Source organism: Aspergillus eucalypticola, assembly GCF_003184535.1.
Source record: "Aspergillus eucalypticola CBS 122712 chromosome Unknown BO83scaffold_16, whole genome shotgun sequence".
In the NCBI taxonomy this organism is placed as follows: domain Eukaryota; kingdom Fungi; phylum Ascomycota; class Eurotiomycetes; order Eurotiales; family Aspergillaceae; genus Aspergillus; species Aspergillus eucalypticola.
The window spans coordinates 364,539-385,662 of NW_020290290.1; the positions used below are offsets into that span (position 1 = coordinate 364,539).

At 50.3% G+C, this 21,124-nt stretch overlaps 11 protein-coding genes across 11 annotated transcripts; 5 read left to right on the plus strand and 6 right to left on the minus strand.

Moving 5' to 3' along the window:
• Window positions 1–330: 330 nt before the first annotated feature.
• On the plus strand, window positions 331–1,389 carry BO83DRAFT_447390 (short-chain oxidoreductase; the record flags this gene model as incomplete). Its single annotated transcript, XM_025536643.1, is given in 4 exon segments — window positions 331–393; window positions 481–708; window positions 759–1,100; window positions 1,120–1,389. The coding sequence occupies 4 exon segments, from the start codon at window positions 331–333 to the stop codon at window positions 1,327–1,329; spliced, it is 843 nt and encodes a 280-aa protein (XP_025386983.1). The 3' UTR covers window positions 1,330–1,389.
• Window positions 1,390–1,821: 432 nt separating this feature from the next.
• Window positions 1,822–2,687, plus strand: BO83DRAFT_399788 (uncharacterized protein; the record flags this gene model as incomplete). Its single annotated transcript, XM_025533350.1, has 3 exons — window positions 1,822–1,984; window positions 2,051–2,562; window positions 2,598–2,687. 3 exons carry the CDS (start codon window positions 1,822–1,824, stop codon window positions 2,685–2,687), a joined length of 765 nt encoding a protein of 254 aa, XP_025386984.1.
• A 914-nt stretch (window positions 2,688–3,601) lies between these two features.
• On the minus strand, window positions 3,602–5,158 carry BO83DRAFT_447392 (cytochrome P450; the record flags this gene model as incomplete). The annotated part of the gene is made up of 1 exon (XM_025536644.1): window positions 3,602–5,158. One exon carries the CDS (start codon window positions 5,156–5,158, stop codon window positions 3,602–3,604), a length of 1,557 nt encoding a protein of 518 aa, XP_025386985.1.
• A 47-nt stretch (window positions 5,159–5,205) lies between these two features.
• Window positions 5,206–5,825, minus strand: BO83DRAFT_379383 (uncharacterized protein; the record flags this gene model as incomplete). The annotated part of the gene is made up of 2 exons (XM_025531496.1): window positions 5,503–5,825; window positions 5,206–5,443 (listed from the first exon to the last, which is right to left on the minus strand). Coding segments are annotated over exons 1-2 (212 nt in total), but the record flags the coding sequence as incomplete, so codon positions are not given.
• Window positions 5,826–6,018: 193 nt separating this feature from the next.
• BO83DRAFT_315289 (Zn(II)2Cys6 transcription factor) lies at window positions 6,019–7,952 on the plus strand (the record flags this gene model as incomplete). Its single annotated transcript, XM_025527616.1, has 6 exons — window positions 6,019–6,041; window positions 6,095–6,108; window positions 6,252–6,401; window positions 6,452–6,699; window positions 6,770–7,082; window positions 7,147–7,952. The coding sequence occupies 6 exons, from the start codon at window positions 6,019–6,021 to the stop codon at window positions 7,950–7,952; spliced, it is 1,554 nt and encodes a 517-aa protein (XP_025386987.1).
• Window positions 7,953–8,452: 500 nt separating this feature from the next.
• Window positions 8,453–8,810, minus strand: BO83DRAFT_428158 (uncharacterized protein; the record flags this gene model as incomplete). Its single annotated transcript, XM_025535395.1, has 2 exons — window positions 8,453–8,481; window positions 8,561–8,810. 2 exons carry the CDS (start codon window positions 8,808–8,810, stop codon window positions 8,453–8,455), a joined length of 279 nt encoding a protein of 92 aa, XP_025386988.1.
• Window positions 8,811–10,545: 1,735 nt separating this feature from the next.
• On the minus strand, window positions 10,546–12,212 carry BO83DRAFT_379386 (cytochrome P450). The gene is made up of 3 exons (XM_025531497.1): window positions 11,238–12,212; window positions 11,068–11,189; window positions 10,546–11,018 (listed from the first exon to the last, which is right to left on the minus strand). The coding sequence occupies exons 1-3, from the start codon at window positions 12,138–12,140 to the stop codon at window positions 10,643–10,645; spliced, it is 1,401 nt and encodes a 466-aa protein (XP_025386989.1). The 5' UTR covers window positions 12,141–12,212; the 3' UTR covers window positions 10,546–10,642.
• Window positions 12,213–14,503: 2,291 nt separating this feature from the next.
• On the minus strand, window positions 14,504–15,999 carry BO83DRAFT_57912 (uncharacterized protein). Its single transcript, XM_025537448.1, has 3 exons — window positions 15,724–15,999; window positions 15,389–15,662; window positions 14,504–15,333 (listed from the first exon to the last, which is right to left on the minus strand). Exons 2-3 carry the CDS (start codon window positions 15,526–15,528, stop codon window positions 14,568–14,570), a joined length of 906 nt encoding a protein of 301 aa, XP_025386990.1. The 5' UTR covers window positions 15,529–15,662; window positions 15,724–15,999; the 3' UTR covers window positions 14,504–14,567.
• A 740-nt stretch (window positions 16,000–16,739) lies between these two features.
• Window positions 16,740–17,790, minus strand: BO83DRAFT_379391 (palmitoyltransferase YKT6). The gene is made up of 4 exons (XM_025531498.1): window positions 17,741–17,790; window positions 17,511–17,676; window positions 17,159–17,439; window positions 16,740–17,108 (listed from the first exon to the last, which is right to left on the minus strand). The coding sequence occupies exons 1-4, from the start codon at window positions 17,759–17,761 to the stop codon at window positions 16,989–16,991; spliced, it is 588 nt and encodes a 195-aa protein (XP_025386991.1). The 5' UTR covers window positions 17,762–17,790; the 3' UTR covers window positions 16,740–16,988.
• A 620-nt stretch (window positions 17,791–18,410) lies between these two features.
• Window positions 18,411–19,558, plus strand: BO83DRAFT_409065 (alpha/beta hydrolase; the record flags this gene model as incomplete). The annotated part of the gene is made up of 4 exons (XM_025534102.1): window positions 18,411–18,634; window positions 18,684–19,033; window positions 19,085–19,336; window positions 19,361–19,558. Exons 1-4 carry the CDS (start codon window positions 18,532–18,534, stop codon window positions 19,556–19,558), a joined length of 903 nt encoding a protein of 300 aa, XP_025386992.1. The 5' UTR covers window positions 18,411–18,531.
• A 372-nt stretch (window positions 19,559–19,930) lies between these two features.
• Window positions 19,931–20,526, plus strand: BO83DRAFT_418102 (fungal hydrophobin; the record flags this gene model as incomplete). Its single annotated transcript, XM_025534803.1, has 3 exons — window positions 19,931–20,228; window positions 20,274–20,359; window positions 20,414–20,526. The coding sequence occupies 3 exons, from the start codon at window positions 19,931–19,933 to the stop codon at window positions 20,468–20,470; spliced, it is 441 nt and encodes a 146-aa protein (XP_025386993.1). The 3' UTR covers window positions 20,471–20,526.
• Window positions 20,527–21,124: the final 598 nt, after the last annotated feature.

Sequence of the window (21,124 nt, forward strand, 5' to 3'; positions counted from 1 at the left end):
GATTTCTCGTATGCCGTGGAGTTGCATAGTCTCTGCATTACTCTCAATGCCAATGTGCATCGTAGAGGGTTCCACTTCGCATATGATCCGTATAGGACCAAGTCTCGGGCGTCCAATTTAACAGCGGGGTATGCAAACTGAATCCGACACCTCCAGGACTACCAATTGGCTAACTGGCCAGAAAGTCCTACCTGTTTAGACCGAAGGCTATCCAAGCTCAAGGTGGGGTTTAATGAATGTTATCCAACTCATAAATGAAAGACCCGGGAAACTGACCGAGGCTAAATAATTCCATCGTATCGTTCCAGCTGCGCTCTGCTTTATAACATCATGGCCGGACAGCAACTCACCTGGCTTGTTACTGGCTGCTCCTCTGGCCTGGGGGAGGCTTTAGTGCGGACTATTCTTGATAAGATACGTTTCTCTCTCCTTGAAAACATCACCAAAAATCGAGATATATGAGCTAAACATTATCAACAGGGCGATAAAGTCGTAGCCACAGCCCGCGGCAGCAAAGGCGTCAGCGGTACCGACCGTCCCTCCTCCCTCAAAGATGCTGGTGCAGCAGTCCACGAACTTGATATGGCATCTCCGGAGGAAGCGATCAAGAAACAAGCCCAAGACATCTGGGACAAGTACGGACCGATAGACGTTCTAGTCAACAACGCGGGATACATTGACATATCTACCTTCGAAGAAATGACGTATGTCCCTACACTCTTGGGTTTATGACTATCTTCACTGAAAAAATTATAGAGACGACTTCCTCCTCAACTCCATCCGCATCAACGCCCTCGGCCCCTTCACCCTCACCACCCACCCGCGCGCTCCTCCCTCACATGCGTGCTCGCAAGTCCGGAACCATCCTCTTCTCCAGCTCCGTGGGCACCTACCACGCCACTCCCTGTGCGGGGACCTACGTAGGCCCCAAGGGGATGATCGAGGGTATGGTGCCGGTTCTGGCGACGGAAGTGGCGCCGTTCAATATCCGAGTGTCGATTCTGACGTACGGGCATTTTCGCACGCAGGTCATGGCACCCGGGGTGATTCAGTACCGGAATCCGAATCGCTTGTCGGAGTATGAAGATGAATCAGCGAGCGTATGATGGTTGTTTGGAGTGGAGTGGCAATCAGCCGGGAGATCCGAGGAAGGGTGCTGAGTTAGTGGTTGAGGCTGTTAAGGGGGAGGGGAGGTGTAAGGGGATGGAGTTGCCGTTGAGGTTGCCGTTGGGGTCGGATACGTTTGGTATTGTGAGGAATACTTGTCAGGACTTGATGAGGGTTTGGGACCAGTGGTATGGGGTTACGTCGAGGACGGATTTTGAGTAGGATGTTTATGGATTCTAGGATAGTAGGTGGAGTGGTGGAGAAGGGTCACTTAATTGGTTGGAGGGATGATGGACTATAACCCGATGGCTATGCGACTCTTATGTACCTAATAATATGGCGATGTTAATGAGGTTGTGGATCTGTGCTCAAAACTGAAGTTGAGATAACAGATAAGTAAGAAGCGTCGAACTAAAGGCCGGATGTGACTTCATGGATACTATAATTCAACCCAGCAAGTCAAGTGAGAGCCGCAAGCATTGCCTAGTCAGGGTATACTGATCATCTTAGTGAGAAAAACGAAGGGAAGCCTCGAAGTTGTCCCGCCTATATATACCTCCTATTTCCTTCTTCTTTTCCCTCCCCTCTTCGTCTCCTGAACACCAGGTCTCCCCCTCTCCTTTTGCCACCGACCTCTACCATACCTGATTCATTTACGCAACTACAGAAACATCCTCCTCAACCCACGCAAGAACATAACTCACTACAAAAACAATGCCTTCCGAAGCCGCAAATAAATGGCCCAAAGCAATTCGCCAAAAGGCAGCCAAGAAAGCTCAGGATGCCAGGCGAGCCAAACATGAAGCTATGAAGAAGAGAATGGAACACGCACGACGGCATAGAACTAAACCCGACCCTTGCAATGGTTTATCTAAGTGTCAACCGGAGAATTATAATGCAAATGCTGTGTCTACCTCTTAGATCCCCGCTGATACCATCCCAGCTTGGTTCGAAGACTTCATGATAGATCTTCGCCAAATGGACATGTTCTCAGAGGCTTGTAAAGCTAGTTTATTCGACGAGGTCTCCAATCGCTCTGCTGATTACTATCGTCTGGCAATTATGCTAGCAGCTACCTTGGAGGAAGAAGCGATAAAGTTGAAGAGAAGGTTTTCTCGCGAAATTGAGCTTCGTAGTGATGATATTGGAGACCACTATGATAAGGGTTGGGACTTGTGGATTCTATCTGCCGAGGAAAAGGATGAAGTCATTTGTCAATTGGCTATGGAGTGGGGCGCATTGCCTATGGCGGTGGCTGACGTTTATCCTGATAAGTACCTGCCAGTCTGGGAACTGCTGGTAAAGAAGGAACAAGACTGGAATGTTGTTGTGAACTGGATAAACAGTGCTGTTCTGGAGAGGTGCGGAAGACAGGCATCGAAAGGAAAGTGTGTTCCCCGAGTTCTGGGATGTGATCATCTCAAGGCATTGATTACGCAGTCGCCAGTGGAGCCTGTCTCTAATAAAAACTATCAATTATCAACGGCAAGTTCAACCGGCTTAGACTCATTACGCTTGCAACCACCAGTAATGAAAAGGGAAAACAGCGCGGCAAAGATGACGATGAATTATCCGATTAGACACATATCCTGGTACGACGCTAACACCTTGAGTTATCGGCTGGTAGAGAATGATTTAACAATATATGGGGCTGATGGTTTGTCTTAGCTGGCTTCATGTTTACATAGTCCTTCATCATTCTTCAGCTCCGTGCCAGGCTCCGTTTAAACTAGAGCTGTGGCACCAGTCATATGGCTGCAATCTGTTTGTATCATATTAATATAAATACACACCGAATGTCCTTGCAACTAAATAAAATTACATGTAGGAAGCGTAAAAATGTCTTTGTGTAGTCTTTTCATAATCCAACTCAAGACCTGTAGGTTTGCCCACCCAGATTGTACATAGAACGGTTATTTGAACTATATCCTAGAGCATGGGAGACTAATGTGTGGCAGTAGAACCATTCGTGTTTACCTCTCATATTCCTACGGGACATTTCATATATGATGGAGGCTGTTTCTTGGACAGATACCCATTGACGATCCTTGCACGATCTGGATTTGAGGACTAGTTATAGTCATCGCCAGGGCTTTCCATCCATAATATCAGCATTATGGGATATTGGTGGCAATCTATAATACGTATACTTGAGGATGGCTGGCAGCCCTCTTTTGTGATCCCAGCTTCATCTGCTCATAAATCGTTCTATACGCTACTGGCTGAACCTACTGCTCTCAGATACATCGGAGCAATTGTATTCGTCATTGACGGGAGATTGCCCATCATAGCTCCCGAAGCCTTTAGCATACGGATTTATTTAATTATCATCTCTGATTATTTGCATGGTAGAAGTGCAAAACATCTCACCTCTACCTAATATTCGCAGTTGATTGAGATATATTCTATCCGCCACGTCCTCTTGTGGATAAGAGTTTAGTTGACCGCACTATTTTGATCATATAACTGACAAGAACAGTCAAGTCAAGCCAGTTCACGCAGTTACCTCCCTCCTCCAAATCTTCATCGGCATCGGCCCCGAACCAAGATTGGTCGTCTCATGCCTCTCCGGCTCCCAACCCGGATACGGCAAAGCAAATTCGAAGCGATGCACTAGCGAAGCAACCAATATAGTCTGCTCAAGGTAGCTAATATTGCGACCAATACATCCCCTAGCACCAGTACTGAACGGGATAAAATACGGCTGTAACTCCTTCCCCTTCTCTCCAAGCCACCTCTCCGGACGAAAGGCCTCAGGATCCGGAAAGATGGACTCATTGCGATGGACCACGTATGCCGACATCCCGACCGAGGTGTTACCCGCGATGTGGTCCGATAGAATCATGGTACCCTCAGGAGGAGTACGTCGCGGAAGCGCAAACGACACAGGCGGAAACAGTCTGAGACTTTCGTCCAAACAGGCTCGAAGGTAGGGGAGATGCTTGACTTTGTCGTAGGGTGCGACGATCTCGTCGTCGTCTATGACACCGTCAACCTCTTGCCGCAATTTCTCCAGACAACCTGGGTTATTCAGGAGAAGAAGCATAACATTGCTCAGCGAGATCCCAGTTGTATCAGACCCGGCATTCATCATGATACTGATTTCTGCGACGATCCCTCCCCATTCCAAATTGTGAGGGACATTAGATTTATCTTCCATTAGCGCAGAGAAGAAATCATCGAGCTGTTCACCATTCTGGTAACGCTTCCATCGTGTCGTGGCACGGTTATAGACGATGCCGTCCCAGTCTTTGTTGAGTTTCCATTTCTGGTTATATGTCGGAGACAGGATTTTGCTTGCTCGCACCAGGGTCTTGTACCAGTCGTAGCACCAGACTAGAGTAGCTGTAGCTGAACCTGTGGCGAAGAGACAGTCTCGGAAGTGTACCCGCTTTGTCTTGCCGTCCATGGACTCTGATTTGATTAGATCATTCCCCTGGTCGAGGAATTTGATGTCCTCGCTTAGACCGATGTTAGCGATAGCAGCTATGGTGAACAGGTTGGTCCACATGCGATAGTCAATTGTTAGGTCTTTCTCGAGTGGACGATGGTCATTTGGTAATGGATCCGTGCATCGTGCATCAAACGCTTTGATCAGACGGTGCGTCATGTCGGCAATCTTGTACTCCCAGGCTTCCAGGTTCTTGAGCGCGTATGCGCTCGATAGAACCTTCCGCTTTCGTGCATGTTCGCCCTTGTCGACGACATCAGCGAGGTGGAAATGTGACCCAGCGAGGGTGGAGTAAAAGTTGTCTTTTGTGCAGGTTGTCCCGTGGCCGTAGATATCTTTGATGGCCTCTGGGTCTGCATAGGAGAGATAGTTGGGTCCGATGCGGACGACGGGGTGGGTTTTGTGTGCTTCTAGGAGTCGCTTGTAGCGGATGCCTTTATGCGAATAATAAACGAGAGGTAAGTCTGATATTCCGGACCATAATGTAAGGTTGGGGTATTTGCGAAAGCCTTTAAGGTCGCTGAAGTAATTGATGATGGGGAGGATGAAGTAGTAGATGACGAGAAGGGCGAGTAGAAGGAGGATTAAGGGGATGTACATCTTCAATAACAATAACAATCGTGAATTGCACTACAATATAATCAAGTCATCTCCAATGACGGCATGATTGAGCCAGCTTATATATCCTTCTAGCTATGAATGCTGGCTACTGATGCTGCAGTGATGTAGTAGTATACTGCAACGATCGAAATGGAAGCGCTCGCCGAACACACCTCATAACGGTTAGTGCCGGCGAGATGGCGCCAAAGCGGTGGCATGCAGCAACCAGTTGGCGATGCGTCGCAGCGAGCCGACCCTAGAGCACCTCTGCAAGACTTCGTAGTTCTGGAATCCCCCTGAGCAAACTGGACTCTAGCTAGATGTGATCTCGGGTATGAACATACTTGTACTGTAGGTGGGTCATGCTTGCTCCCATCTTGCGGTCATTGGCCCCCTTGCTGTAGGAGACGCTCCACAGCCACGGCAATATTATTGCGGATTTTTAGAGAGCCTTGTATGTGGCAATATCCTCTATCCAGCAGGAAATGTAACTGTCCAGTTGTACAGCCTCCCTTTCGCTATACGAAGGCTTCAAGAGCCATACAGTATGCAGCAGTTTGAACCGATCTACGGAAGAGGGTCTCTACCCCGCAATTCCAGGATCGTCTAGAGCGAAGTCTAACAGTCGTGTAGAAAATCCCGGCAATTGAAGTCTCCCTGGATTATCTCACAACAGGAAAGAGGAATGAAGCTCAAAGTCGGTAAGAAGCATGGTGTTGAACCCCGCATAGAAAGCAAGCAGCCCATGCGGGGTGGAACTGCTGACCGATGGGGTAACCCTCGGCGAATCCCTCCCGTTTCGACAGGATGTCTATTCTTTGTTCGACTTGCCCTCATACACTCCACCACTCCTGATACTGATGCCTACAAGGCGCGATCCATGGTATGTCTACCTTTTATATCATTTTTGAATGTTAGTGAACTGACTCGTAGTAGCCAGCATTGCCGAAGTATGTTCTATCCCAATGACTTTCTCTACCACCGACGCTTGTAAATATATATCTTGATCATGTACTACAGGACATCATTTGAAATGTAAATTCAGACCCTCCCCCACCAAGTACAAACACACAGCTAAAACAGCCACTACCAGGTGACGACAACCGCCCAGCATGCACCAGATGTCGAACCTCTGGACGAAAATGCATTCGCTCGCGGCCCAAGCTGAGATTCCTCAACAGCACGAGCGCTGAATACGAGCATGCCACGGGAGCACCAAAGCAGCGCAGTCCAACCACATCAGGTGTGTTGATACCCTGCAATTTCGGAAGTATACTGAGACCAAGTACGCAGATGTATCGCTCGAGTATGTCGACGAGACACCCGCCGTGGCAGCTCTATACCAGCATGAGCCTTCACACCCATCAGCATCCACACCACAGCCCATTACCAGCCCTACACCAACACTTGTCCCATGGACTACATCACCCCAGAAAGCTTTGCGTGAGGCTACGACTCCATCTATCCAAGCTCCACAAGCCCACCTCACCCTAGAAGAAGCCTGTCTACTGCGCTACTTCTCCGAAACCCTAGGTAAATGGGTACATATCCCCAACCCCAACCCCATTCCCATCCACACACTCCACCTCAACTCATTTGACATAAAAACAGTTCGATATCGGCGACCCCTCCCAAAGCTTCACCACCATTGTCCCCCAACGCGCACGAACCAGCCCACCTCTCCTCGACGCCGTCATCTCCACCTCAGCCCGCCACTTCAGCACTCTTTCACAGGACCAACAACTACAAATCACCCGTCGATACGGCCTCCCTCACGGCCTGACTATTGATGAACCCTCCACCCTGCACTACCATAACCGATGCATCGCGCATCTCCGCTCCGTGAGCACCGAGCCGAATGCTATTCTGGATGAGAATCTCCTTGCCGCGGTGGTGACGTTGAGGTTTTATGAGGAACTGGATAGTATGTATCATCTCACTCTGATAGAATGAAGGAAGGGTGTTTACTCATAAGATGTATGGTATAGCGCCCTTCCATCCCCATCCCACCACCACCGCTATCCGTGGCTTGCAAGTGTTTCTTGAAGCGCAGGCCCGGCCGACGCTTAGTCTTACGGGTGATCGTTCTACTTCTTGGGGTTTGCGGCAGAGCGCGTTCTGGGTAGGCGTGCGCCAGGAATTCCATATGGCGTTTACGCAGCAGCGGCCTTTCCGTATTCCGCTGGATATATTGGATTTGTATCCTGCTCCGCGGGCTACGTCGGGGGATCATGAGTGGGTGAATGCGTTGTTGGTATTAGCTGCGCATGTGATTCACTTTTGTTTTGATGAGAGGGCGGCGAGGAGTGTGAGTGCTTATAAGGGGTTGGTAGAGAGGAAGGATGAGTGGGTGAGGATGTGTCCGGGGTCTTTTGAGGCGGTTTATTCCGATGATGGTGGTGATGGTGGGGGATTCCCATATAGGTGGTATTTGGATGGATGTCATATGGTGGCGGCGCAGAGTTTGGGGTTTATTCGTATCCTGTTGGCGATGTATAATCCTTTGTTGTTGGGGGTAAAGGTTGGGAGGAGTTTGATGATGGTGGAGATGGAGAAGGAGGTCAAGGAGGCTGTGTGGGAGATTTGTGGAGTGGCGGTGTCGAATCGGCAGTCGCATGCTGGGATGGTGATTGCGTCGTTTGCGGTGGTGCTGTGTGCGGAGTGGTTTGATGATGAGGGAGAGAGGGAGAGGTTGAGGGTGTTTGTGAGGGAGATGAGAAGGGACTGTTATTATTGGCCGGGGGTGGAGATGGAGAGGAGATTGGAGAGGGTGTGGAGTAGTCGGGGGGGATAGATTGCTAGGTATGCGCTTGATGAGTAGTGAGAACTAGCTTCAGAATGGAAGTATGTTGTTAAAAGCCATGTTGTTGACCGTATAGGAGTATATATGTGTAAGTGGTATGTATCTCCAATCCATCATCCGGAACAATCAGCTCAAGGAATGAACAAGAAGTTAGGTAAATAATCACAAATCAAACAAACAACTGAAAAGCATCCTATATACCAGAAAGGAAAAAGACCAGGATATAATACAACGCCATTCAACACCGCACCATGGCGCAAAGACACAACAGTCAGGTCAGGTCCGGTCCATCAATCAATAAGTCAGAATCAAGGTGGTAATGCGTAATCGTCAATCGTACATGCAGTGGGTTATCGCGATGCTTGCTTGCTGGGGGGGAATTCGCTTTTAGGGAGAGGTAGAAAGTAGGCAACGAGTCGAGGATGGGCGCGATAAGGAGTGTAAGGATAACAATAGAAAACGTCGGAGAAATAAGGAAGATAGGGATGCGACTAATAATGCGACGATTCATTTTCGGAGTCTGTGCAACGAGCGATTCGTTAGTCTCACATCTAAGATAATCGAATCTTCCGATTGCAAGGGTTGACGGGTAAACGTACAGCCTGACTCTACATCCCTCGCTGCCGCGGCGGGCATCTTCCCGGGCATACTCATCGACTCGCGTTGAAAGATACCCAGATTCTTCAGGCGGATAGTCCGCATGTAGGACTGTTGCTCGGCGGGATAGTTGTAGCGTTGTTGGGGGGCCTCGGGCCAGAATTGTTTCGTGAGTGCGGCGCCCAGTGAGACGAGGGCGAGACACACGACGATAACAATGACGATGATGGCCGAATCACTGAGCTTGGTCATGATGAAGCGACTTGTGTGGTATATACACAGACTTTAGACAGATATCGATATAATTTCGATGTTTGTTAACGAATATAATAGATGGTGGCGTTCAACGATCGCAAATTGTCGTGGTCTGTGCTGGATGCTAGCTGCGGATGTGGATGTATTTGATGTATGGAGTTGTGAAGAGTGTATGTGTTGTAATGTTGTGTATGAAGCGGATAAGCGGATCCGAGTTAACGCATCACTTTGTTTGGAGGCGGGGAATCGGACGGGGAAGAGAGCAAGGAGATAATGTTGAGAGTGTAAATAGACGGTCGGCAGAAGAGAAGAGGAGAAGAGAAGAAGAAGAAGAGAAACAGGAGGGATGGATGAGACACGCTGGGATGGAGGAGTTCGGAATAAGAATGCTGATAAGCCCGCAGCGATGAAAAATTCAAGCCGGTTTTGGCTCCACTGTTTATTTATAATTGGGTCAAGTGGTTCAGCTGGTTGGATGATTACTGCTGCTGCTGACTGGGTTGGTTTGCTGGTTGCCCACGCGGCCACTGCCAGTGCCAGTATTGTGTATGTTGTGTATGCCTGTATGGTAACTAAAAAGGTACAGGGCTTCCTGGAATTACGCCAGCAGCATCCTCCCAAAAGCCTGGCAGAGTAGCCCCATTGGCTGCGGGTGTGTCTGGAGAGTATATGATTGGCAGCTGATGGGACAAGAGTGGGTCTGATGATGAAAGACCAAAACCACCAAAACCACCCAAAACACCAAAAACCACCAATGACTAAGGAATTGGGTGGTGAGTGCCAGGATGTGGTCGGTAAGATTCGCATTGTTGGACAGATACGCCGATACGCCGATCACGAGAGAGGGAAAGAATGAAAGCACCCGCGTCGTGACTCTCTTCTCGCTTCTCTCTTCTCGCTTCTCTCTTCTCGCAACCAGGCAGCATACTTTTACTCTTCTACTCCGCACTTCATACTTCACACACACTATCTGGTGTACCGGATATATCCTTTCATCCTCATGATTGTGCCTAGTCTTCGCTACCAGTCATTGTTCTGCTTACCTGGTGGGCTCCTCACCTGGTCTCGACGGGTCTACTGGCCAACGCGGTTCCGCCGTTCCCGAAAGCTTGAATGAGCGGATCGGTGCCTGGCAACTATTGCCCTTGCCTCATTGGAGGCGCATCATGCGCAAGTCGGAGGAGTGCCCACCATCTGCTTAAAGTAAGTAATTGAGTGACAGCACAGCCAGGCAGCAAGCTCGACCACCTCGCTGACGCGATCATCCAAAGATAATTCATTTTGTTCTTAACTTCACTAGTTACGTACTTTGGCTTCTTGCTGACTGCCTCGTCTCTGCCGTATTGCCATCGCATTCTGAAACATGGGTGGAGCTGAAACACCCTTGATCCTTCTGCCCAACACCCACCGACGTAATAATTCCCCCCGTGCGATCGACAATCCCATCAACGGCGGTCGCTCACCACCGTTCCCCGACTATCTACTTTCGCCGTGTGAAAATCAAGTCCAGTTCGCCATGGTACAAGACAAAGCAATCCCTCGACCGTCTGGTCAAATCTTTCTCCGCATTTCCTGGCGCGAACTTCACATCAAAAGTAGTGACCAGATGTGCTACCGTTGCCCGCAGATTTTGAAGTGCCAATGGCTTGCCAATGCAGTTGTAAGTACCTGAATGCATACATCCACCGTCAGCCAATGCAGAGTCTGATTGCCTCGAATCTAGGCAGAACACATACCGATATTGAATGGAACAAAAGCTGATTGATCGTTGATCAGCTCGGGCTGCTGGTACCACCGCTCAGGGATAAACTCTAGTGGCTTTTTATAGCTCAATTCCGCTGGTCCGTCGTTAGTCTACTGGGGTTTTTTGCCGCTCCGCCCCTCACCGGGGTTGACTTACACCGTCCCATCGCAAGGATTGGATTGATGACTATGGAGTTGCCTGGAATGGACACTCCGTTCACAGTAATGCCCCCAGGAGGCATTATCCGTGGTACTCCCGACGGAACCGCCGGATATAGACGCAAGGCTTCGTTGATGGCACCGTTGAGGTGTCCCAAGTGACCAATCTCGCTGTCGTAAAAGTCTCCAAGGCCTCCATCCTTGTTTACAAATGGCGCCAATTCGGCACGAAGCTTCTCGACCTCGTCGGGACGGTGGGCGAGCTCATAGAACAAAGCAACAAGAGTCGAGGCAGTGGTGTCACTATCCGCGTGAGACCGGCATCTGTGACTACCTCCACAGGAGCACTCACCTTCCAGCAACAATAATCAGCCGTGAATCTCCTCCTAGCCACTTTTGGTCCTCCTTCCCGGGCTCCTTGCCTTTGAAGGGTGCTATAAGCGCTGCGCTGACGTCGGGAACATCTGGCTCATTCTGTTTGGTCAGGTCGGTGATAGCGACGCAAGTACGATGGCAGCTCACCCTTATTCTCTCCACCAACTTCATCTCACTATAATCCAGGAACTTATAAAAAGCCCTCTTCAGTCCAGGAACCTCCAAGACCATACGAAGGAGCCACATGGGCAAGTAGCTGCCAAAAAGGTCCGCTGTCTCCATCATGATTTGTGTGGCCCAATGGTACTCGCCTTGCTCGAGACAACCAAACCCTTCCCCGAATGCCAGGTCTCCCATCACGTCATAGGTGTATAGGTCGAACCACTTGGTCACATTCACTGGCTGACCCTCCCTTTCCATTAATCGATCCACGAGCTGCTGACGGTACTTGCGCACGCGATGCTCATAACCGCGCAGCTGCTTGCTGCCGAACGCAGTACTCCATATTCTCCGGCGCTGCTGGTGCTCGGCCGGGTCTCGACTTGTCTGTAATGACTTGCTGGGGTATGAGTGGTCGTACCAGTCGCTCTTCAAGCAGCGCGAAGCTGGGCCATGAATGATGTCGACAGCCTTGGGATCGATAACGGATAGAGTTGAGGGTCCAATACGGACGTAAGGCCCGTACTTCTCGTGCAGTTCAACCAGCTTGACATGTTTATTGTGGTTCTTCATCTGCGAAACGAGCCACAGATCTGAAACGCGGGCGAGCCATGGACCTGGGAACGATCCCAATGGGTGAAACACCAGACGATAGAGCAGTAGACTACTGAAGGTGCCAAGAAGGTAGGATGCTGCATGCAGGGAGACGGTGACCAGGGCCTCTCGCCATGCGGTTCCCCGTGAGACATGCAGGTAAGCGACCGAAGTGGCGTACAGGATACAGAAAACCTGCGTATAGGTGGTTCCGTAGAGTTGATGCTCGCCTCGCCGGAAATACGTAAGATGAGAAAACACGCCCACTAGAGCGGCAGTCAGCGTCGAGGACACCATGGTTAAGTCGATGTGGCTCGCAAGCGCTGAAGTTGCGAATGGGGTACTGATATAGGCAGGCATTAGTTCATCCTGGCCCGTCTGCTTTATATTAATCAAGCGGGGTGAGAGTAGGCGACGACACGGTCGGTGCACTAGTACGACGCCATGATGAGGGAGCAGACAGGTCAGCTTGCATTACTCGTGCACATCCCTGCAAGTGGATGACCCCTCATCACTTGGCATCTTGCTGCCACTTAAGCAGCGTCCTAGCACTGCGACTCATGAAAGAGTATAACTTGACCACTCATAGTAAGTATATAACCGGTGGTCAGCACTTCACCAACTTTTATCAGAGCACCACGTGCATACCGCTGTCAGACGAGTCCAAGAGATGAGGGTGCAAAGCCTCAAAATTGTTGTCGAAGACTATAACCTAGCGGCATGGTTGGTGTGGGATACATGCAGGTCTTCTGCACCGTCACAATCAGGGTGGTCCGCGCACTCGATGTGAGCCAATGGACTGACTCCTCAGCCAGCTGACACCCTACCAATACAGATGCTCAAATTACACGCTTACTTACCTTGTCAAGTCTTCTACCAATATCGACCCAACACATTTGACACAACAAGATGGGGGTACAGCCCACTACTTATCATCAACACCATTGCCTACACGGACATGACTAGGCCACACCCGACTTCTGACCTGGCAACTTCCTGGGCCAACTAATGCTCTCTCTCTCCGATAAGCCTGAATATCTCAGCCTATGGTGAAGGTTGAGACATGCTCATTAATCCAGACACCGTCCCCTTAGTAGTCTAACCTAATTACTGGCTCGGTCCGTAGTTAGCGTCTTCCACGACTAGCTTAGCTAACAACACAAGCTGAGTGTGTCCCCATCAATAGAATATGTTGTTATCCACCAAAGCTGATTTCTAACAAAAAATGAACAATCCAATCCCAGGAACTTACCAAACCAGAAACTACCAAGTTCTCTGCCAATCTAGTACCCAACTTATCCTCCGACACAGACAACAAAGTCAACTACTAACTTACCACCTCAATCTTTGTCTCACCCATAACACAAAGCACAGTGGCCACATCACCCCCACTTACCTGTAATCCCCCAACAAACAAGTAACCGAAAAAAAAAAGAAAAAAAGCTTATTCCCAGAAAGCAACTCCTTACAGTATTACAGAGCATTAACGCGAAATCATAACAGGGTTATATGACGCCAACTGCCAACGTGGACGTGCATCAACTAGTTATTATTTACTTGACAACCACGTGAGGTTTACTGTTCTTCATTGCTTACATAGTCACTTTGCATAGTTGTTGTGCACAGCATAACTTTGCTTATTACGGTATGCTTATTACTAATAACCTAATGTTATTTGTGTCAGTGTGTTATGCTCAGCCACAAACGAACACTCACACCATGTCCAAAATCGAACTAGTAGGCATAGCCCAAGTCGGCATACTTGACGAGGGCCGAGGTATTCGCTATCTTACTTTTTCAGTAAGTATGTATTTGTGTCTGGGAGGTATAAGAATAGAAGGATCGGAGTGACGTTTTAGCATTCTTGTTTTACCAAGTACTACATACCAACTAACTGCCTAGATTGGGTTTCTGTTAATTGTAAAGAGTGTCTGCTTGAATCGATATCACTCTACTCGTAGTCTTACTTAGATCAAAGGGATAGTGTAATGCTCTCTCTAGCATTGAAGCCTATATACACCGAGAGACATGATAAATATTCACATGCACACACACACACACACACACACACACACACACACACACACATCAACTCTAAGAGGAAACGCCGAAGCGTCCAGTCCGGCGGTGAAACACGGAGCGTATCCATGATCCGCCCCAAGTGGGATGGGCAGCGCGCCTAGATCGACACAGCACTGCGTCATTACCCCCCTCCCCCCTCATCCGGTTTCGGAAAGTTGACCGAATGCCCCATCTTAAAGTCCGATATTTACATGAAGTCCGATATTTGGGGCAGAAGTTCGTACTAGTCAAGGTCGAACAAGTAGAAAGTCTTCTGTCAGATCAGGCTATGAAGCGGGAATCCGGTCGATAGATAGTAGATAACTAGTGACCGGGTTTGTGTGTTTGCTGCCAGCAGCAAGAAGATGAGAGTCGAGAGATGCCAAGTCAGCGTTCCGGATGCCACACCGGGCCGGGTACGGCAGGGCGGTGATTGGCGGTGGCTAGAAAAGGAATGTGCTAGGGCTAGGGTACGGAAAAGTCACCCTTTTTCCGATGGGCGGATGGGTATCCCGATCGGGAAACTCAACATTTGACCGCCGACCACCTGGCGGGGATGGGCCCCATTTTCTCGGTGCGGTTATCGCAGGCAACGGAGTTGATTTTTTGAGTCATTCAGAATCATAATGGACTTCTGACATCCTGATTGGCCATGGCAGAAAATCAGTCCTCACATCGCCGCAATTGCTGGTGCAGGAACGCCCGGCCTTCGGTATTAGCAAACCCGCCGATCCCGAACGCGGGAATAATCCGACACATACGCGTCAGGGACGCCCCGATCCAGTCCCTGCTCACCCGACTCAATCGGTCCGAGGCCGAGAGTTGCATGGGCCGATTGTAGAGATCAAGACCGAGTAGGTGAATCGGTGTGCTGACTAGCTGAATGGAGGCCGGGATGGCCAGCTGTGCGAACAGGATCTTCAGGTATTCGCTGGAGGCAATAGAGTCCGGGATGGAGGCCGAGACCATGGCGGGGAGACTGAAGGAGCCGAAGATGGTGAGAGCATCGCGCACCAGGAAGGCCGAGTAGGTGGCAAAGGGGATGGTGCGGCTGACGGAGCGGAGGATCTTGCTTTGAGACGGAGCAGCAGAGGTCGTGGTCGTGGGAGCAGGAGTGGGAGGGGTGGCGTTGCTGTGGCCGAACAGTTGGGCGAACTTGACGTCCTTCCAGATGCCCACAGACGAATTGACGACAAAGGTGCTCATGAAGGTAGCCACCCCTGCCATGGCGTGGTCGACGTGAGGGTAGACTTGGTCCAGGATGGTCTCCGTGGCATTGGCGGCCGCAAAGGTGGCCGTGTAGAGAGACCAGACCAGCAGACTGGGTCGAGAGGTCAGGAAGGTGGCAGGCTGTGTGATGGAGAGCCAGAGGTGTCGGCGGAAGGCAGGGAGCATAGGTTGGTTGTGTGATGACTTCTCGACGACCAGTCTGGATGATGGTTAGTACTACTGTCAGGTAGGTGAGCAGGAGAGGAGGCTCCTACCTGTCTAGGATCATGACAGCAGGAGTGACCAAGGCTGCCGAACCTGCAGCAACCATCACATCCGCCGTGAGGAAGTCACCCAACCGGCTGCGATGCCCCGCAAAAGGTAGGGACTGATGAACAGGGAAGTCGAAATCCATGCTGACGAGCAGCGAGCCACTCCTCGCTCTGATTGGGGAATCAGATGTAGTGGTGGTGTTGAACACGGAGCACTTTTATGCAGATGACACAAAGGAAAGTCGAAGCAAGGGAACGACGTGAGAGGAGTGGTATACTGAGGGGTGGTTAGTATACAAAGCGAGTATAGATGGGGGGAATGGCGGGGAGCCACTGACCTAGATAGATGGGATGCACCGCTGAAAGCAACGCTGAACCGGGGTAAAAAGGAGTGAAAGAGTAGAGAGTACAATGAGGGACCGACAAAAGGAGTGGACAACCCCGGGTTCAGGGCTTATAAGAAACGAGATAGAGTCATGACCGCCCGCATCACCAGGTTGCCCAACACACCGTGAATCAATACTTGTTACTACTAATCTCCCACACAAAACAGGCTGCCGAATCGAGGGGACGATATTCGGCGGCAAGGGCCAATGGCATCGACCGGGCCGGGACCCGGGTACCCTCGGTGATTTGGCGATAGGCACCGCCTTACCCAAGCCGGCACTTCCTGTACCTAATGGAAACTGAGGCTTTTTTGGGTTGAGGTGGAGCGTGTTCTAGAAGGCATTGCCAGGACAGGTGAGTTGGCGATCCACCTCCAATGATGCTGTTCGTTGTGCTGCTGCTTGGAGTGGAGGGGACGTGGCCTTGGGAAGCCCTAAACGACAAACGTACCTGACCGAGTGGCCGCACTCCGCATGATCGGCCGATTTGCAGGGTTCACTGGATGGTACCTGGCACACGTAGGCTTCTCGACAGCATGTTAGAGAAGAGGTGAAACAGTCCGACAGGGACACTCATCCAGCTGGCAAGTCCTTGTATCTGGGTTAGGGCGCGATTGGGTGCTTAGGGGTGGTCGCGTGGTGCCGCAGCCAGCCCGGGGACTCTACAGTGCACAAGTTGATGCACTGGCAGACTAGGGCCCGAGGATGAGCTAATATCTCCCCATGATTTGCAATAAATAAGTCTAATATTTATACTTAGGCATCACACTGCCTGGTTGGGCCAATCACCGTGCCGGATCCCGAGCATAGATAAGCATCGCAGATGTGCCCCTCTACGGATCCACTGCTGGAACGAGGCCACAGTACATCGCACTCACTATCCAGTGACTGCATAGCTGGATAGTTGGTGGTTTCGGGTCTACTTTCTTCCCCCCTACACTCCATGGATGATGCCCGGCCACACCCTCTCTAGTCATAAAGCCACTTTATTGCTCTCGGGCTTATTTGTTCGTCTACCGTAAATCAAACCTGTCCCGCATGTGCCTGCAAATCCAGCGTGGTCAAAGAAACCATAAACGAATGCCTGTAGCAACAGAACGCTTCCAAATAATTCACAGAAAAATGATCTTCAGGCCCACACCAATTCCTCTATCTTGAGGGTCGCGTCGAGGATGGATCTCGACTGGGTGTTACCGGCGTTGGTATCCACGCGCTGCTCACATGATCACACAGCACGAATTTTGCTTCTTCGCAGAGGTGTAGAACATCTTCGACTGGGCACTAAGTCCCTCCGACTTGGACACGAGATCGTCGATCTTCTCACCGCGCTCGAGGACCTGGTCGGGGTTAGCATCATTCTACCCATACGTTCCCGCGCAGCACGTACGCTCTCGATGGTTTTGTGAAGAACGATCTTAGTCTCGTCCAGCTCCTTCTGAATCTTGAGGATGCTATCCACCTGGTGTGGGTCCTGGTACGCCTGGATGTAGGTCTTGAGGGAGGGGAAGGGCACCGGATCACGGGAGGAGGCGGCGTTGGGATTCAGGGAGAGGAACTCGTCGAGCATCTTCGAAAGGATCTGGTGAGCAGCCAGGGACGGATACTCATTGTCGCTGATGATCACTCCGGCGATGCCTTGGGTTCGCGCGTAGACGTGGAATGTGAAATCTGTAGGCGACCGGCGGTCAGGGGCTGCCGCAGAGGCGATGGAAAGATGACACCGAAGGACGCCAACTTGCCTTGCTCTTGAATGTCCTGTCTCTGTCCTTGTTTCGTCCGTTCGGCGACGGTCTTACTGAACATCGTCATGAACTCACTGACGCTGCCTTTGGTGAAGCGCGAGTAGCTGCTGAGGTCGCGCTCGGCGCAGAGCTCCACGGCGGGAGCTTGAGCATTTTGGAGAATCTGTCAAGATGATCGGGGTCAGACAGCAAGAATGATGAACAGGGAGCTTCCGCCATTTCCTTACCCCTAGATAAACGAGCTTCATGATGGCGAGGATGAGACTGGGAGAGGCTGACGTCGTTGAGCTGGCAAAGTTGCGGGGATTCCCAAAGAAGGGTCCCGACCGCCCTTCACCGCCCTAGTGCCTGAGGCAGTAACAGAACCCTTTCGAGCTTCCATCTCCTTCGCTTCTTCTCCTCATTTCCACTTCGCCAAAGCGTCTACTCTCGCCTCTTCGGCATACCTATCGGCACTGGTCTTCTGATAAGAGGGGATTCATGCTGTGGCTTATCACATGACTCCTAGGTTGGACTGTCTGCTCAGATGCACAGCTGCATTCCAGAAAGTACCGGTTGCGTGCCGTGCCACTGCTTCGATCCTCTAAGCCTTATTTTTCGGGCATCTACGAAGTAGTATGGGTATTTGATTGACGAGACTTGCTCCTTGAGGACTATAGTTTCTATCCCGCTATGGCACCTGTTAAAGTCGAATTGCATGTGTCATGATGTGGAGAGATGCACAGAAACGCCTCAGGACCCTAACACGAGGCTTCAATAGGCGAATAATAGTTACTTGTACGCCGCCGTATCTCAATCCGCATTCAACTGAAACATATGGAATGCACCAACAACTAGGATGTCGAACTTGTGCCAATGAGGTGCAATGATGAACAACTTTCGGTCAACTTAACCGCTCTCCGTCACCTCGACGTAGTTCCTACGCAACTTTGCACATTGCCTTCTACTAATGGCAGTGTGATCTAGGCTTTGTAGACACTTGCTTGCTTGAGAAAGTCGAAACCCGATCATCTTGGAAATGACAGGAATTCAGCTGTCGCCGCTAGGCTACTTACGTAACTATGCAGATAGCAGAGATATCTCGAATACTGGTGAACAGGCCAACGTTTTAATGCTTCATGGTCAGAACCAAGTAGTTCAGGCTGTGTACCGGCACTGACCCGTCTGTAGGTCATGGTCAATCGATTGATATGTTCCACCACAAAACGCACTTCCTCCAAGAGGCCCTCAACTCAGCTGGGTCTCAGAGCAACCGATCACTACCACATATCAAGCTCCATTACAGTGAAGCACCTTTCGACGTGAACGGCCCAAATATGGAGTCCAAGGTTTGGGGGTATGGGATTTTTGACTGCCAGCGAATCTCGGGCCTGGAACAAAGTGTGAAGCGTGTGCTAAAGCAGCTGGAACACCTTAATCCGGTTGCTGGTATAATTGGGTTTTCGACCGGTGCTACCCTGGCGATGATTATCGCATCCTTACTGGAGGAGCGAGATCGCGGCCTTATTTTTGGCGTCAGTGTGGGTATAGTATTTGTGTAACTTGACCGATTCTTTGGCTTACATTGGCAGACCCCTCACCCACCGCTCAAGTTTGTCGTCGCATACAGTGGTTTTACGCTCGGCCATCCCATGTATAGAAATCTGTATCATCCGAGGATTCGCACCCCTGCCCTACTATACATTGGCGAAGTGGACACAATGATCACGCCGAAGTCTACGTACCGCCTGGCAGAATGCTGCAGTCATGCCGAAATTCAGACCTTCTGGGGGACACATTACGTTCCCAGACATCTGAAAACAACTGATGTAGCTGTCACCTTTGTCTATCGGTGTTGAATCGGTGAGCCCGAGGAAGAAAATGAGCAACGAAGCCGGTCGGCACCGAAGACGGATGAATTGACCCTCAACAAGCGCCAGGAACCGGGAAAGGCGTTCCCGGCTAAGGCTCCCAGACGACGGCTAAGAATGCGGGATGCGACGCTGGCTAAAAAGCCTGCCGGGAGCGCCAAGCAAGGGATGGCTGTCACCACACGGCTTGTGTAACCTCTGTATGCCCTCCACACTAGATCGTGAGATAGGCTCCATCGAGGACCCAGTTGGAGGGTTGGAAATGCAACGCCAGCGTTCAGAATCTTACGAAGGGCCTCTCTTGTGCCTGATCTGACCTTCTGGATGCAACTCTACTATTAACGCAAACAGTAAGCCTGCCACGAATGCGACGACATCTAGCGAAACTAGCCATGTTCAACCTCAGACGGGGTCAGGTACGATCTGGCAATACAAAGGCATAAATAGTCCTGTTCAACCCTCGTTCTTCTCATCCTCATCATCATCAGCCATTCGCTCAATCACCAAGCTACTTCTATCTTTCGATCGATCTTCTAGCACTCTTTGAGTCACCATTCCACCGTCACAATGAAGTTCACTGCTGCTGCTGCTCTTGCTCTTGCCACTGTGGTTGTGGCTCAGCCCTCCGTCCGCGGCCGCGCTGTCAACCACATCCCTGCCCCTGCCGGCATGACTGTCTCTCAGGGAGCCGACTCCTGCGGTAGCGGCAACCAGCTCTCCTGCTGCAACAAGGCCACTTATGCCGGTGACTCCACCGACATCGACAGCGGTCTCCTGTCTGGCCTCTTGAGCGGCCTCATTGGCTCCGGATCCGGCTCCCAGGGTATTGGCCTGGCCGACGACTGCTCCCCGCTTGACCTCCAGGGTATGTATCTCGCTATAGGATAAGAGCTGCCTCTGACATCTATAGCCCTTGACCTTGTCGGCCTGCAAAACTTGCTCAACGACCAGTGCGAGCAGACTGCCGCCTGCTGCCAGGGCAGCGGCAGCGACACTGTAAGCAATAAACCACCTGACCCCTTCTTGATCCCTCATACTGATGTATTGCAGGAGGGTGACCTCATCGGTGTCGGCCTCCCCTGCATTGCTCTGGGAACGCTTCTTTAAGCGCGTGGTTATGGCACCGACTATCTATCCATTTACATTATGGATTTAGTTATCATCTCGTCTAGTTTCGGTTCCATGTCGAACCTGGTATTAATAAAATTTTGAATCTTTGATTCTACAAGTTTTTCTTGGTGGCTTACTTTCTCCACTCCTATCTGTCCCTTAATGCCCGTAATGCAGCCGGAATGGCGTAGTAGTGATCATCCTGACTAGCACTACAGAAACATCCAATGGTTGAGTGCCCTGTTCATATTTATTGGTTATCATAACAGTCATTCAAATCCTGTGGTTACTCTAATTAGTAAAACATATTGAGAAGAGGGATGGTCGAATGTATATTCAGTATTAGAGGAGACGTATAATAAAAATTAAACAATATAGTCTTTATACAAATCTCTTTCCTGTACTGTCTCACCAAATGCAAATGGAAATGTCTGCAAGATTTTGGAGTCTATGCATGTCCCACGCTACTGGAGATCGAACAATAATATTCCATAGTACGAAATACTGAAGTTACAATATATACCTGGCCTTCAGAGTTTGTATAGTTATCTGACACCACCTTCAGACACCCAGTCAGACTGAAAACGGAATCACCGAATCGATCAATCAATACCTGTAATATTTCATTCTCAATCTGTCTACATATAATTC

What these genes read in the sequence shown, in the direction of transcription:
- BO83DRAFT_379386 (XM_025531497.1), bottom strand. Translation starts at nt 12,140, where the DNA reads ATGGTGTCCTCGACGCTGACTGCCGCTCTAGTGGGCGTGTTTTCTCAT. An exon ending in AGTTGGTGGAGAGAATAAGG is followed by an intron (nt 11,190 to 11,237) that starts GTGAGCTGCCAT and finishes CTGACCAAACAG; the next exon opens with AATGAGCCAGATGTTCCCGA. An exon ending in CTGATTATTGTTGCTGGAAG is followed by an intron (nt 11,019 to 11,067) that starts GTGAGTGCTCCT and finishes TCACGCGGATAG; the next exon opens with TGACACCACTGCCTCGACTC.
- BO83DRAFT_57912 (XM_025537448.1), bottom strand. Translation starts at nt 15,528, where the DNA reads ATGGATTTCGACTTCCCTGTTCATCAGTCCCTACCTTTTGCGGGGCAT. An exon ending in GCTGTCATGATCCTAGACAG is followed by an intron (nt 15,334 to 15,388) that starts GTAGGAGCCTCC and finishes ACCATCATCCAG; the next exon opens with ACTGGTCGTCGAGAAGTCAT.
- BO83DRAFT_379391 (XM_025531498.1), bottom strand. Translation starts at nt 17,761, where the DNA reads ATGAAGCTCGTTTATCTAGGG. An exon ending in ACAGGACATTCAAGAGCAAG is followed by an intron (nt 17,440 to 17,510) that starts GCAAGTTGGCGT and finishes GGTCGCCTACAG; the next exon opens with ATTTCACATTCCACGTCTAC. An exon ending in TTCACAAAACCATCGAGAGC is followed by an intron (nt 17,109 to 17,158) that starts GTACGTGCTGCG and finishes AACCCCGACCAG; the next exon opens with GTCCTCGAGCGCGGTGAGAA.